This window comes from Doryrhamphus excisus, chromosome 7, assembly GCF_030265055.1.
Source record: "Doryrhamphus excisus isolate RoL2022-K1 chromosome 7, RoL_Dexc_1.0, whole genome shotgun sequence".
NCBI lineage: Eukaryota > Metazoa > Chordata > Actinopteri > Syngnathiformes > Syngnathidae > Doryrhamphus > Doryrhamphus excisus.
Genome location: NC_080472.1, coordinates 46,106 through 62,113, shown reverse-complemented (window position 1 = coordinate 62,113; position 16,008 = coordinate 46,106). Strand labels below are relative to the sequence as shown.

Genomic DNA, 16,008 nt, shown 5'->3' with positions numbered 1-16,008 from the left:
AAAACATTTGCCCTGCGCTTATTAAACCTGCTCTGGCTGAGCCCCTACCCCCCCCCCCCCCCCTTGCGTTTTACTCCCAGACAAACTCAAATGGACGCGGAATGAGGAGTTATTACAGGATTAGAGCATTAAAGATGCTCAAATGTAGATGAAAACATGCTGAGATATAAGATATAACTCGTATTTTTACCCTTTTTTCTGGTGTTTTACATATTTTTTTCTATTTTTTTCCGCAGTACCTGTCCTTTCAACAAGGTTCCTGTACAATTAGGCCTTCAAATTAAAAGCACGCCAGTAAAACAACACGGTAAGACACAATTCCTCTCATTTTTTTTAACTGTAAATGTTGCCAGGTCTGATTTAGAATGAATTCATTTAATTTGTACGCTATGCCGAGTGATTTAAAACAAAAAAAACAGTTTATATTAAATATATATAAATAATCACCAGAATTAATGTTTTGTTGCTTTTCATAAACTGTTTTAACTCTCCAATTAATCTATAAAATAATGAATATGGGTTTTATATTGTATATAGTAATGGCTTCAAATACAAAATCATTTTATATTAATAAAGTATAAATAATCATATACATAGCAATAAAAATCTGTATTTTTTTAAATAAAGTTTTATGGATTGAGATGACAAAAGAAGAACTGCTGTATTGAGCATTCACGGCAGTCTATGAACACTCAAGGTGCCTCGTCCTCCGCCGCGTCAACTAATCCCCACCTGTACCGGACGAGCAGCCGCATCGCGACTTCAACAATGACTGAACGCGCATGAATATTTAAGGGGAAATGTTTGTCCCAGCAGGCCGCGCTCATTTGTGTGCAGACGGAAATAATCATTTCTTTTTTTTTTAAATATCTCCTTTAATAAAGTCCTCCTTAAATGTCTACATTAATAATAGTCCCTACTTAAATGTCTCATTTAATAGAAGTCCTCCTTAAATGTCTCCTTTAATTCAAGTCCTCCTTAAATGTCTCCTTTAATACAAGTCCTCCTTAAATGTCTCCTTTAATTCAAGTCCTCCTTAAATGTCTACATTAATAGAAGTCCTCCTTAAATGTCTCCTTTAATGGGATGTCGGCGACGCGACTCAGGTTTCCCGCGGAATAAGCAGCCACAAAGGCTGTGTAAATAATTAAGAGGCGGGGAATAATTACAGTGTAAAATTGTAATTATTGGCGGGGGCGGGAGGGAAGGCTCTTGATGGTGAAAGAGGAGAGCATCTGCTAAGGATCAGGTGGATCATCATCAATATTGTAAGCAGGTGAAGCTTCATCGCCGGGTTTGTCCGATAACAGTGAAGTATCTTCCCAAAATGTGCTAATACAAGCTAATATGTCATAGCATACTTTGGTGGGTTCATAAATGGTCATAGTAGGGGGGAGTCACGAGGTTTCAGTGGCTTTTATCTTCAACGACGACGTGGTGGTTGATCTTGGAGCCACCTGGCCGTGTTTGGGAACGTCAGGACTTCCCGTGAAGGCAACGTGAAGTCATTGATCATTTTATGCATCTCAGACGTGAGATGGCTGGCACGTGCAGCTTTAGACCCGCCAAACAGCTGCAGCCCGCTTCTTCCCGTCACGTGACCGTGTGAACCATGCCCTTTTTTTTCGGGTTCCTTCGCCTCTGGCGATGCTATTGAAACACATGAAAACATTTTTACACGCCGTCAGCCCCCCCTTTTCCCATCCCCTTCCACGCCGAGGCCTCACATTGATTTGCGTGGCCGTGGAAGCCGAGCAGATGGTGGTGTAACTTGATAAATGAGACAGCCATGTTTGTCTTTTGTCAGCTCGCTCCGCCTTCTAGTACTTGCTTGGAGACATCTTCTGTATACCAGAGCTAGTACAAGTACTAGTACTATAGTACACCAGGGGTGTCCAAACTTTCCCATGCTCTTGAAGGCCACGTAGTGAAAAATTAAAGGAAACGACTATTTTGGCTCTTTTCTCACCCATTTTTTGTAGTTTTTTAACTATTAAACATTCCTACGTTTTTGACACTTTTTTGTTTTGTTTCTCACAAGTATTTTTCTGTAATATTTCAATCCTGAAATTACAGGATGTTTTTTTTCCTCCTTACCGTACCAATTTTCTGCCTCTTCGTATTTTGGACTTTATTCTCCTCAAATGAAAGCTGTTTTTTCCCACCTTTTTTATTCTCCTAACTACAACTCCATTCCCGTAATGTCTGGACTTTATTCTGCTAACATTACAGCTTTATTCGTTGTTTTGTTTCTCCAATTCCGTTTTTTTCTGCCACTAAAACGAGGTTATAATATTCCACATTATTCTCACACAAGTACAACCTTAACCTAAACATAAATGTTTATGTCTTTATGCTTCACAATACAACATGAAACAACAACAAAAAAGACGCAGATATTTGTGGACAAAAGGGATATTTTATTACATGAGTTACGGTAGACATTGACATGAATTGTCCTAGCTTGAATGATTGAAGTGTGGTGCGCGTGTCACTGTTGGGGACACGTGCCGCGCGCATGTCACAAACACTATATGAGCGAGCTAGGAAGAGGAGAGAGAAAGAGAGAGAGCGAGAGAGGTGGCACGTGCTTCCTGTGTGTACCCGCCATTGACGTCCCCGCTCGTCGGCCAGGATGGAGGCGACTCGTCCTCTGAAAGCAGACTTCAAATAAAAATCAAACCCTTCAACTTTTCTTGCTCTTTGCCTCCATTTTTAAGAATAGTTCGATTCCGCCGGAGTTTGTCATCTTTTGGAGCAGCAGAAGGTGAGAATTGTTTGGGTTTTTTTCGTAGTCTTTTTACGTGTTTTAGCATTTCCGGGTGCTTAAATCCTTATTTAAATTGTGGATTGTTTTTATTTTATTGTTTTATTGTTGGGTGACTATTTTTCGTGTGGCATTTTTACAGGTTTAAATTCAAAATTATTGTTTATTTTTTTTATTTTCACACACACAAACACACACACTACCAATTTGCGGTACGTTCAAGTGCAGTTTTTTTTTTTTGCTTCCTGGATCAAGCTACCGTTTAAGACTAATCCGAGCTGAAGCTTTAATTATATATAGGCTTGGTCTTTTATTAAGATTGGGAAGACGCACGCAGGCAGGTTTTTGGATCAGTGTAATTACCAGCAAAGAAGCTTACACTTGTTCTTTTCTTCTTCGCTAAGCTCATTGACGCAGCTCAGCCTGTTTCCCTTCTGTCCTTATCCGCCCGGGGAACTCTTATGCGGCTCCTAAAGTAGCCCCGAGCCGATTTTCAGATCAGAAGGGCCAGCCCGTCCACCTGTGAGTACCGGAACAAGATGGCGTGTTCACTTTTTAATCACACACTCAATAAAAAAGGCGATTTTTTTTCAAATAATGAGTTTTCTCTGTGATTGACAGGCTTCCAGGAATGGAGTCCGTACCCGGAAGAGAATCCAGCCTCTCCCCGAGTCCCAAGCAGGACACGATAGGCCATCCGGGCGCCTTGAAACCGAACCAAGTGAGCGAGACCTCCCTGTACGGGGTGCCCATTGTGTCCCTGGTGATAGACGGCAAGGAGAGGCTGTGCCTGGCTCAGATCTCCAACACCCTGTTGAAGAACTACAGCTACAACGAGATCCACAACCGCAGAGTGGCTCTGGGGATCACATGCGTGCAGTGCACCCCGGTTCAGCTGGAGCTACTTCGGCGCGCGGGGGCCATGCCCATCTCATCCAGACGCTGCGGTATGATCACCAAACGGGAAGCCGAGCGGCTGTGCAAGTCCTTTCTGGGGGCGCACAGCCCACCGAAGCTACCCGAGAACTTCGCCTTCGACGTGTCCCACGAGTGCGCGTGGGGGTGCCGGGGCAGTTTCATCCCAGCCCGGTACAACAGCTCCCGCGCCAAGTGCATCAAATGCGGCCTGTGTAGCATGTATTTCTCCCCGAACAAGTTCATCTTCCACTCGCACCGGACCCCGGAGTCCAAATACACGCAGCCGGATGCCGCTAACTTCAACTCGTGGAGACGCCACCTCAAATTGACGGAGAAGAAACCCTCCGAGGACATCAACCACGCGTGGGAGGACGTCAAAGCCATGTTCAACGGGGGTAGCAGAAAGAGAACGCTTCCCGCGGAGGGGGCACTGAAAGCGCATGTTTCCTCCGCGCTCGGCCGCGCCGCGTCCCCGGAAGTGGCGAACAAGCGTCTCCGCGGCCTCGACGACGACAGGTGCGCGCCGAACTCGAACCCGACGTCAGCGAGCGGCGCGCGCAGCTACCCGCTCATTCCGGTGCCGAGTAAGAACTTCGGCGTGCTTCAAAAAATCCCTCCGCCCTTGTTTCCGCACCCACCGTACGGCTTCGCTGGGTACGGATTGTGCCCCAAGAAAAGCGACGGCGTCCCGGATGTGAGCAAATCGAACGTCCCTGGTGTCTACTGGCCCTCCGCAAAGGACGCCATATACCCCGCTTTCCCAGTTTTCTGGCCCGCAGCCGGCGGCCTTCCTATGCCACCATACCCGAAACCTCTGGATGTGCCCGGGCCGGACCAAAGCGAACGAGGCGCAAACACCCCCAAAGACCACGCTGGATCCAGCAACATAAAGGACAACGACAAGCCGTCGGAAGAGCCCCCCCACAGGAAGACGACATACATCTCGGCCTTCCGGCCCGTCGTCAAGGACTCAGAAAGCATCGCTAAGCTTTACGGGAACCGAGACGTCTACGCCGTGCGGCCCGGGTACTTATCCCCGGACTTTATCAGCGAGACCTCCAGTTATAGGTCCGCGTCCCCGGATAGAGACACTCCGGATGATGACGACGACGACGACCCGGACGTGGACGTGGAGTCCAATCGTGGGCAGGAGGACGAGGAGCCGATCCGGGAGCAACTCGCACCGTGCAGCCCCGCCGCGGACTCTGTGCACACGGCATCCGAGGAGGAGGAGGACACGCCGAGCCGGGATTCATCCCCTCTCCATCAGGTTGGATCTCATTTCCATTCCTAGCGGTTTTCCATTAATTGTTGCAGTGTTCCTCACTAGGAATTCTCCCCCCCCCCCCATAGTGTAAGGTCCTGCATTTAGCTATAAAAGCATATTTTTTCCAGGTGCATGAAAAGGCGTTGGAGCCCCCCGAGCCATCCAGCTGCAGCCCCCGCAGACCGGAAGGTGATGGCTTCTTGTTTCTTTTTATTCCCTTGAAACAACAAAATTAAAAATACTTTTCCGTCTTCAGGTGTGCGGCACGTGTCCCAAACGCCAGGAAACATCACACCTTATCGGGAGCCGAAGGACAAACAAGGTCATTCATTTTCATCCCGGATGCTGACATTTATTATTATAGCTCTTTTCTATTATTATTATTATTATTATTATTATTATTATTAATATCAATATGTTTCTCTTCCAGCCGATGGATCCTTACGTATCGATATCAGCCTCCACGAAGGAGACCTGGAGAACATGGCCAAAGGTAAAAAAAAAAAAAAATTTCATAATAATGATAATAATCTGGGAATCATTTTAATAATATTTAGTGTCGAGCACTAAAAAGGCCCATTATTTGGCAAATGCTTTCCAGGCTATTCATATCCATACGTACCCCCCAGGCACGGCAGCTAATTATTTTTAAACGCTTGGAAGGAAGGAAGGAACCCCCCCCCTACACACACACACACACACACTGCCGAGGATAGGATGCTCATATCTCGGGCCCCACGCAGCCTGGAGGCTTCGGCCACACCTGATGTCACCCGTACAGGAAGCTTGGGGGGGGGGGGGGCATTTGGATATTTGACACGTTTAAAAAGAGTGTTATGAATGATTGATGTCAATATTTCATAATTTTTATTTAAATTTCTGCATTTTTGCTCAATTTTTTTGCATTTTTGTTATTTTATATTTTTTAGTCTCTTATTTCTACAATAAGCTATAAGCCAATATAGGACCCCCCCCACCCTCCCCCGTCCTTCTTAATGGGAAACACACAGAAATATCAAATGATTAATATTAAAGCTTATGAATTATGTATATCAATATTTTAGCACCCCCCATTCATTTTTTTCCAGTTATGATAGTATCAATATTTCAGCTTCTTTTTAACCTTTTTGCTAAATTTTCACTATTTTTTTGTTTTAATAAGTGCTGGGGGGGGGCAATCAGAACCCCCCCCCTCCCCCTCCAACTCCCGCCAGGCCACATACAGAAATATAAATCAATATAAAAATATCAATATTAAGGTTTAAAAAAAAAAGAAAAAATAATTAACATATTTAAAGGTTATGAATTATGAGTATCAATATTTCAGCAAAATGCCCCCCCACCCATACAGACAAATGAAAGTATGCTTTCAATTTTAAATATTTGGGTTATGAATTGATAGTATCCATATTTCTGCTCCATTTTTTTCATTTTGTGTTTTTTTTTTGGTGCTGGGGGGCCACTAAAAAAAATGAGCTGCAGGCCACAAGTGGCCCCCCCGGCCCCTACTAGTAAATACATAAATACGCTTGGGGCTGCTTTATATGAAATAAAAGATATGAATGATTCCTATCCAAATTCTAGCATTTTTGCCTTAGTTTGTCTTAGTTTTTGTTGCACCGTGAGCGAGCAAGCGAGGCGTTGAGTTTGATGACCTCACGCGACACTTTTTTTTTTGCTCACATTTTGACAATAGAAAGAAATATGAAATTTTTCTCCTTGTACATTTTTTTTCTTTGAATATTATGACTTTATTGTCAGAATATTTTGACTTTATTTTTCGTCCAATGGCGGCCATTTTGGGTGATTTTGACTGATCTTTAAAGGCAATATAAACACCATTTTTTTCATGTCTATTTTTTTTCCATTTTGTGTGTTTGGTTTTTTTTTTGTGCTGGGGGCCACTAAAAAACAAGCTGCAGCGGCCCCCCGGCCCCTACTAGTAAATTCATAAATATACACTATATGAAATAAAAGATATGAATGATTCATATCAAAATTCCAGCATTTTTGCCTTTTTGCTGTATTTCTCTTTAAATATTTCATTTCACCCCCCCCCCTCAGCCAATAAAAAAGAAGCAGCAGACCCCCCCACCATGAAACATGAAGACTAATCCAAGGACGCTTGTGGGGGGGGCACGTTTATATTTTTAGATTTTGGATTTGAGAAAAAAAAGAACAACAAAAGAAGAAGCCTTTTATTGACCTTCTATTCCAGGCAAAGCGTTTTTTTTTGGGGGGGGGGTGTTCCTAATGAAATGTCCGAACACAGCTGACCTTGTGGTGTCCTTCACAGAGGAGCTGCAGAAGCAACTTGTGGAGCAGATGGAGCTGAGGAAAAAACTGGAGCGAGAATTTCAACATTTAAAAGGTAAAAGCCAAGAAACACACACACACACACACACACACAGTATGTGTACTATATGTATGTACTATATGTACTATATGTACTATGCTGCGTATGTATTCGGAGTATGAGTGGTGACGATGTGGCATTCATGGTCCAGATAATTTTCAGGACCAAATGAAGCGAGAGCTTTCCTACAGAGAAGAAATGGTCCAGCAGCTCCAGATTGTTCGAGGTTGGTCTTCTTTCTTTCACTCAATCTTTAAAAGCGACAAACCTTCTTTATGGGCACGCCTCGAGATGCCATCGCAGCGAACGGGAGACTCGCGTCAACGCTTCCGCTCTCACAAGCAGCGGGATCGTAACTCATAACTAGGAGATAGAAAAGTCCAGATGATATTAAAAAGTATAAATGATCACATAAGAAAGTCTTCATTAGGAGATGGAGATCAGAGTATGAGATAAAAAGTCAGAATGATGGCATAAAAAGTGTGGCATAAAAAGTCATAATTACTACTCCATCACTACTCCACTACTCCATCACCACTCCGTCAACCCCTCCATCACCACTCCGTCACCACTCCATCACTACTCCGTCAACCCCTCCATCACCACTCCACTACTCCATCACCACTCCGTCACCACTCCACTACTCCGTCACCACTCCGTCACCACTCCGTCACCCCCTCCATTACCACTCCGTCAACCCCTCCGTCACCACTCCATCACTACTCCGTCAACCCCTCCATCACCACTCCACTACTCCATCACCACTCCGTCACCACTCTGTCAACCCCTCCATCACCACTCCATCACCACTCCGTCAACCCCTCCGTCACCACTCCGTCACCACTCCACTACTCCATCACCACTCCGTCACCACTCCGTCACCACTCCGTCACCACTCCGTCAACCCCTCCGTCACCACTCCACTACTCCATCACCACTCCGTCAACCCCTCCATCACCACTCCGTCACCACTCCACTACTCCATCACCACTCCGTCACCACTCCGTCAACCCCTCCGTCACCACTCCGTCACCACTCCGTCACCACTCCGTCAACCCCTCCATCACCACTCCGTCACCACTCCGTCACCACTCCGTCACCACTCCGTCAACCCCTCCGTCACCACTCCACTACTCCATCACCACTCCGTCACCACTCCGTCAACCCCTCCATCACCACTCCGTCAACCCCTCCATCACCACTCCGTCACTACTGCACTTATCTGTCACCACTCCATCACCAGTCCGTCAACCCCTCCATCACCACTCCGTCACCACTCCACTACTCCACTACTCTGTCACCACTCCGTCAACCCCTCCATCACCACTCCACTACTCCATCACCACTCCGTCACCACCCCACTATCCATCACTACTCCACTTCACCATCACCACTCCATCAACCCCTCCGTCACCACTCCGTCACCACTCCCTACTCCATCACCACTCCGTCACCACTCCATCACTACTCCACTACTCCATCACCATTCCATCACTACTCCACTTCTCTGTTACCACTCCATCACCACTCCCTACTCATCAACACTCCGTCACCACTCCACTACTCCATCACCACTCCATCACGACTCCATCACCTTTCCGTCACCACTCCATCACCACTCCACTACTCCATCACCACTCCATCACCACTCGATCACCCCAATCACTACTCCATGACCACTCCATCAAAGCCATTCAAAGCCCTGAAGCTCCGCCCCCATCACCGGGATGGTGGAGGCGTACGCAGACGGCACTAGAACGTTTGTTTGCAGAGCTCCTGTTCTCCTGAAGCAGGCGGTGGAAAAACGGAGCAGACAGTCCATTATCGGGCGGCGTATCGCTTACACGAGGTAGACGGCCGGCAAAGCCGCCCCAGCTAAAGGATCGGTGTCGCGTTACGTTGTTTAAAGCCGAGGTTCAAGTACACGCGGGGGTCAAACGGTCGTCTGCAAGGCCGAGCGACTGCAGCGTGTCGCCATTAGCGTGGAGCCATTCCTTGCTAGCTCCTCGTCTCCGGATGCTGTACACACTGATACACATCATATGCACCTATAACCCGCAAGGCATGCTGGGAAGCCAACACACAGTTACCCGGCATGCCTTGCGGGTTAGTATAAAATTTGAGTGCATGTATGTTAGTGCTTAAACACCGCATCGTCCTTGTGCCGCAGTTGCGTTGTCTTAGTTTTTGTTGCACCGTGAGCGAGTTTGATGACCTCACGCGACACTTTTTTTGAGAAATATTTTAAGAAATATGAAATTTTTCTCCTTGTATATTTTTTCTTGGAATATTATGACTTATTGTCAGAATATTTTGACTTTATTTCCTCCAATGGCGGCCATTTTGGGCAATTTTTGACTGATCTTTAAAGGCAATATAAACACGGAAGCTACTAAAAAGAAAGTTTCGTTTTTTGGTAATCAGCAATAGAAGTTTCAGGAAAATATCAGTTCCCAACTAAAAGACAAAGATACATTTCAGTTTGACACAAATATTTGTGGCTTTTGCGACAGCTGAAATATCATAAAAGCAACATAAACAACACAAAAAGTTTTTTTTTAAAAATCAAAATAAGAACTTTATTTACAAATACAACAACAGGAAGTGGTGAAATAAGCCGACGTGTCCTGACTGATGGGCTTGTTCCTCCCCAGAAGCTCACGACGCCCTTCATCACTTCTCCTGCAAGATGCTGACCCCTCGGCAGTGTAGCGGCGCCTGCACCTTTAAGCCCCCCCTGCTGCCCCCCTGAAGCCCCACACCACCCTCACACTCACACACACACACACACTTCCACTGTGTAGACCGGGAGTGTCCAGACCTGACATCAAAAGGATGCGGTACGGATGCGGGGGTCACTTTGATACATTTTCTACATGAAGGATGCTCCAATGCAAGCTAATACATGCTAAGCTAGCTGATGAGCGGAATATGTAATATAATAATAATAATAATAACAATATAACTCATTAATGAATAATCACTTCATTTTCTTTTTATACATATGCCCCCCGTGCCGCACTTTGGACACCCCCTGGTGTAGATACTCCGCCCATCCTAGCACTTGACTGCACTCAAACAAAAGAAGCCGGGATTTATTTCAACGTTGTTTTCGAGGAATCCGCAATTTTTCTCCTTCCTGTGTCGTCTGAAACAGCTAGCATGCGGGAGTTAACGACGCGCCTAAGTCAACGCATCATAATTATTACATCGGAAAGTCGGAATTCTGACATACATTTTTAAAATTATGACATTAAAAGGTCACATTATGATACAAAGTCACAATTCATAGGTAAAAAAAAGTCCTAATTATGAAATGGGAAGGTCATCATTATGGGCTAAAATTCAAAATGATGAAATAAAAAGTCAAAATTGCCAGATAAAAAGTCATAATTCTGAGACAAAATTTTGTGATGAAAAAAATGAAAATGAAAAAAAAATTACAAAGTCAAAATAAAAAGTTGAAATGATTTAATGAAAAGTCATAATTATGCTAACGGGTCAAAATTTTGAGAAATTTTGAGAATAAGTCACAATTCTGACATTAAAAAAATTAAATTGTGAGGTCAAAAGTTGGAATTTTGAGATTAAAAGGTAAAGATTATGAAAACAAAAAAATCATAATTTTGAGACAGGAAATTCATCATTACGAGATGAAATTCAAAATTCTGGAATAAAAAGTCAAAATGATGAAAAATCATAATTATGCTAACAGGTCGAAATTAAAAAAGTCAAAATTTTGACAGCAAAAAAGTCCAAATTCTGACATTAAAAAAATTAAATTCTGAGGTCAAAAGTTGGAATTTTGAGATTAAAAGGTAAAAAATTTTAAACAAAAAATCATAATTTTGAGACAGGAGGTCATTATGACGAAATGAAATTCAAAATTCTGACATTAAAAGTAAAAATGATGAAAAATCATAATTATGCTAACAGGTCGAAATTTAAAAAATCCAAATTTTGAGACAAAAAAGCCAAAATTCTGACATTAAAAAAAAATTAATTCTGAGGTCAAAAGTTGAATTTTGAGATTAAAAAGTACAAATTCTGAGATAATGTGTCATATTATGGTAAAAAGTTAAAAAATTATGAAATTAAAAAGTCATAATTACTAGACAAGAAAGTCATCATTACAAGATACTAAAACTTCTAAAATAAAAAGTCAAAATTATGAAAAGTTATGCTAATTATGCTAACAGGAAATTACGAGATAAAAAGTCAAAATTTTGCGATTAAAACATCAGAATGCTCAGCTAAAGTCTCATATTATGATAAAAAGTATCATGTGTCCCATTATGTGCATTGTTAGCTCCCTCATGCTAACTCTTCATACTGAGGTTTACCCAGACACGCATTGTACTTTAAGTTGTGAATGAAATGATAATACTCTCATAGCAAGGAGCCAGCTGTTGATGACCCATGGTGAAAAAGAGAAGGGAAAAGCACTACAGTATATACTACATAGTACTACAGTATATACAGTAATATTCACGTGACGATGTGCAATGGCATGTACTATATTTGTGATGATTTAGCTTTTATGACATTCATTCCTCCATCTTTATTTATGGTTTGTACCACTCTTACGTCTTGTAAAGCACTTTAAAAAAAAACAAGAAAAAAAGGGGGGCAACATTTCTGCTTTTGTGGTCCCCATAAATACCAAATGGTTGGATCTGGAAAAAAAAGGATGTCGGTGTGGAAAAAGCACTTCCGTGCAGCGTCCGTGTGCTCATCATGTATGTCTGAGATCATGCAATAAAAGATTTTCTCCTAGCGTGTGCTCGTCCGTGCATTTTGGAGAACCGGCCGGCCCATGAGGTAGATGGTAGGGGCGCCATGGCCTCTCGGGGGCGCCAAAAATTGGCTAATTTTATTTTCCTTCAATATAATTGAATTACATGACCTTAACACTGCATGCTCTCCTCCCATTCCGTGTGGAAGTGGTATATTTTTGGTGTCTTAAATTTAGGAGAAATAAATTTGAGGCGGCGGCACGGCAGGTGGAGTGGTTAGCGCGCAGACCTCACAACTAGGAAACCAGGGTTCGATTCCACCCTCGGCCATCTCTGTGTAGAGTTTGCATGTTCTCCCCCGTGCAGGCGTGGGTTTTCTCCGGGTACTCCGGTTTTTCCTCCCACATTCCAAAAAAAAAAAACATGCTAGGTTAATTAGCGACTCCAAATTGTCCATAGGTATGAATGTGAGTGTGAATGGTTGTTTGTCTATATTTGCCCTGTGATTGGCTGGCGACCAGTCCAGCCCGAAGACAGCTGGGATAGGCTCCAGCGACCCTAGTGAGGAAAAAGCGGTAGAAAATGAATGAATGAATAAATTCGAGGCTAACCGGTTAGCTAACTGGGTGTAAACAGTGAATAACAGAGGTGATATAGGGGTGTTATTTCATGTTTACAAGGCTTCCATCATGTTAAACCCCAGATTTAAAATGCCATAAACATAAAGTACAGGATAAATAAATATCCTTGATGAATGAAAGGGTCAGTAAAGTTCTTAAAAACTTCAATAATAAAACAACTTTGAACATTTTCTTCTTCACATGCCAATTTTTCTGGTAAATGATGAGTGTGACACCTAGTGGTGGCAGAGAGAATAGGCAGATTTTTCCTTTTCTTCTATTTGACCTGATGATCTGTCCATCAGGCAGAGACATGATTGGCTGCAGTCAATCATCATGTCTGGCGTGGTGTCAGGGGAGCAGGCTGATCTAATAGTGAAATGTCTTTCTTCTGATGGCGGCCATAATAGATATTGATTGTGCAGACGCACACTCGCAGCCGCTACGTTACTGGCTCACCATCGATGTTCATTTTCCGGGACTGTCAAAGCATCGTCTTTATCAACACTACTTCCTTTCATCAAATGCTAGGTGTTAGCATGCTAGTGTTAGAACGTTTGCATTTCTAGCATGCTAACACTAGCATATTATCATTTTCAGCCATTTTCATAGCTAGACACATATAATCATTTAGTACTGTTATGTTACCATGCTGCATGTTAGCATGCTAACATGCAATGCTAACATTAAAAAGTTAGCATTATTAGCATGCTAACATTAGCATAGTATAATTTTTTTAGCCATTTAATAGCTAGACACATATAATCATTTAGTACTGTTATGTTACCATGCTACATGTTAGCATGCTAATATTAGAAAGTTAGCATTAGTAGCATGCTAACACTAGCATAGTATCATTTTCAGCCATTTTCATAGCTGGACACATAAACATTTAGCACTATTATGTCACCATGCTACATGTTGGCATGCTAACATTAGAAAGTTAGCATTACTAGCATGCTAACATTAGTGTATCATTTTAGCCATTTTCATAGCTCTAGACATATAAACATTTAGCACTATTATGTCACCATGCTACATGTTAGCATGCTAACATTAGAAAGTTAGCATTACTAGCATGTTAACATTAGTGTAGTATCATTTTAGGCATTTTCATAGCTCTAGACATATAAACATTTAGCACTGTTATGCATTACTAGCATGCTAACATTAGCATAGTATCATTTTTCATCAATTTCTTCACTGGAAACATAAAAACGTTACACTGTTATGCTACATGTTAGCATGCTAACATTAGCATGTTAACATTACTGGCATGCAGACATTTACATAGTAGCTAGACACGGATAAAAACTATTATACTGGGTGTTAGCATGTTAGCAGTGCTAGCATGCTAACATTGCACTGTGGGTGAGGAAAGCTTTAGGTTTGGTGGTATCTGTGTGTTTATATTTTGTTGATACTTACGTTGGCTTACATTGGGAAAAGGTAATTTTAGCCACTTTTAATATAATATTAAATCCCAGTGGGGCACTATAGTACTTCTCTTTGAATAAAGTACTACAAAATTGATGAGGAGTACTTTTACATCATGTACAGGCAGAGTAAATCTGAAACATACACATTAGTCTGAAAAGTTAGGAAAGCAGCATAGCGTCTGTACTTCATTGTGATCATTGTGTATGGTATGTTGGTTTCAATGCGATAACCACTTCTAGTATTGTTCGATGCCATTGGCTGGGATGGTTTAATCCCTGGGTCAACATGTGTGGTCGGGGACACCTGTCCTATGTCTGACCATTTACAATGCAGCAGATGGCGGGGATACGGACACTGTCTGCTTTTCCCGGTATTCAACGACTACTCTTTTGTGAAAGAAGCTTATTCTCATCATAGAATATTAAAGCAATATTAAAAGGCATATACGAGTGTCGAATGACCGCTAATACACCAGGTGTGCTGAGATATGGACTCCTGATTTTAAGTGATCTGGCGCCATCTAATGGCTGAATTGTGAACTACACTTTCTCACAACATTACAATTTCAATGTTACAGAAAAGCTTTATTTTTAAATTTATATATTTGATTATTTCTTGTTCTTTTAGAACCTTATAAAAGGTAGCAGTTTCAAGGCATAGAATTGACATAACATAATACTTTACATTTTACTGTCCCTATTATTTATAATATATTAATTGTAATGAAAAGCAATGCACATTATTGACGTGAGGGTACGTCACAAATTAAAACATGTCAAATCGTTAAAGCATATAAATACAAAATATTACCAAAGTATTTAAAAAAACGTATTTTTATTGCGTTTTTGTTGTAGTTGTATTATAATTGCCACTCACGTGCGCGTTCACGCAGCCCCCAGCGCGTCCCCAGTCACAGTGCTCCCTCATCGCGCCTGCGCAGAGAAATACAAGATGGCGGAGAGTGCGGAACTGAAGGTAAGGCGCTGTCTGAAATCATCATCCTTTTCCTCGGTTGCCGAGTGTACGGCTTGTCAAGTCGCTCTCGGCGTGGCTGCTTTCAAAGCGTCTTTAGGCTTGAGTTTTTGTCACATTTGACGTTAATGGCAGCCAACATTCCGGGAAGTTTATCGAGTCCAGCTCCCCCCCACACAGCATGTTTATGTTGATATTGAGACTCGCGGGTTTTTGGCTGAACCGAGCGTCTTTACCTCAATGGAGCTCCGGCGTGACAGCGGCTTCATGTGTGGCCGCGTTATAAACAAACGGAAATGTCACACTGGAAGATTATTGTTAACGTTTGTCTGCGCCGCTGGAACGCTGAAGACGAGATGTTGTTTATCACCTGTGCCGCTAAATAGTGCACGTTACCTGTTGATGATCCTGGCGCCCCGTGGACCGTTAAACGTCAGACACGTCACGCACCTTCGATATCTTCCATATCGATACTTTTTCAAGCTCATTAATGATTTAATATTTTTTTTATTTTAATTTGTTGATAATGGTCATAATCCTGCAATCGAATAACTAATCTAATAAAAGAAATGCAATAAGAAAAACGCTGCAAAAAATGCTGCAAGTAAACGCAACAAAACGGAAGTTAGCCAGGGGAGCCTGACCTTTTAATAAGCTAACATTATTCATTCATTTTCTACCGCTTATCCTCACGAGGGTTGGGGGTGGGGGGAGGGGGGGGTACTGGAGCCTATCCCAGCTGTCTTCGGGCGCGAGAGGGCTGGTGGTGGCCTGCCAATCACAGGGCACATATAGACAAACAACCATTCACATCACATTCATACCTATGGACAATTTGGAGTGGCTAATTAACCTAGCATGTTTTTGGAATGGGGTCGGAAGTCGGAGTACCCGGAGAAAACCCACGCATGCACGGGGAGAACATTCAAACT

The 16,008-nt window shown here is 42.8% G+C and overlaps 2 protein-coding genes across 10 annotated transcripts in view; both read left to right on the top strand.

Annotated features, from left to right (window-relative positions):
• Nucleotides 1-110: 110 nt before the first annotated feature.
• On the top strand, nt 111-12,270 carry LOC131132061 (SKI family transcriptional corepressor 1 homolog-B-like). Of its 8 annotated transcripts, none has more exons than XM_058077253.1 (9): nt 111-307; nt 3,172-3,289; nt 3,389-4,955; nt 5,081-5,141; nt 5,209-5,274; nt 5,383-5,445; nt 7,249-7,323; nt 7,460-7,534; nt 9,963-12,270. In XM_058077253.1, exons 3-9 carry the CDS (start codon nt 3,399-3,401, stop codon nt 10,058-10,060), a joined length of 1,995 nt encoding a protein of 664 aa, XP_057933236.1. In that variant the 5' UTR covers nt 111-307; nt 3,172-3,289; nt 3,389-3,398; the 3' UTR covers nt 10,061-12,270. The 8 variants fall into 8 exon arrangements, with proteins under 8 accessions (XP_057933236.1, XP_057933239.1, XP_057933237.1 ...); XM_058077256.1 differs by lacking the exon at nt 111-307 and adding an exon at nt 1,304-2,767 and having other exon boundaries at nt 9,910-12,270; XM_058077258.1 differs by lacking the exon at nt 111-307 and adding an exon at nt 1,305-2,767 and having other exon boundaries at nt 7,471-7,534.
• Nucleotides 7,461-16,008, top strand: part of LOC131132060 (E3 SUMO-protein ligase PIAS1-like) — a 47,814-nt gene continuing 39,266 nt past the window's right edge. Inside the window, exon 1 of one of the 2 annotated variants that reach the window (XM_058077251.1) lies at nt 7,461-7,534. Coding sequence is in view for 1 of the 2 variants with exons in the window: in XM_058077250.1 (XP_057933233.1) it covers nt 15,056-15,079 (24 nt within the window). In the remaining variant the exon portion in view is untranslated. Of the gene's footprint in view, nt 7,535-14,585; nt 15,080-16,008 lie in introns of those variants that run through there. The other variant, XM_058077250.1, reaches the window with a different exon arrangement.

Excerpts from the sequence above, each read along its gene's own strand:
- LOC131132061 (XM_058077253.1), top strand. The coding sequence starts at position 3,399 with ATGGAGTCCGTACCCGGAAGAGAATCCAGCCTCTCCCCGAGTCCCAAG. Across the intron at positions 5,142-5,208 it reads CAGCCCCCGCAGACCGGAAG|GTGTGCGGCACGTGTCCCAA; the intron begins GTGATGGCTTCT and ends TTCCGTCTTCAG. Across the intron at positions 5,446-7,248 it reads CCTGGAGAACATGGCCAAAG|AGGAGCTGCAGAAGCAACTT; the intron begins GTAAAAAAAAAA and ends TGTCCTTCACAG.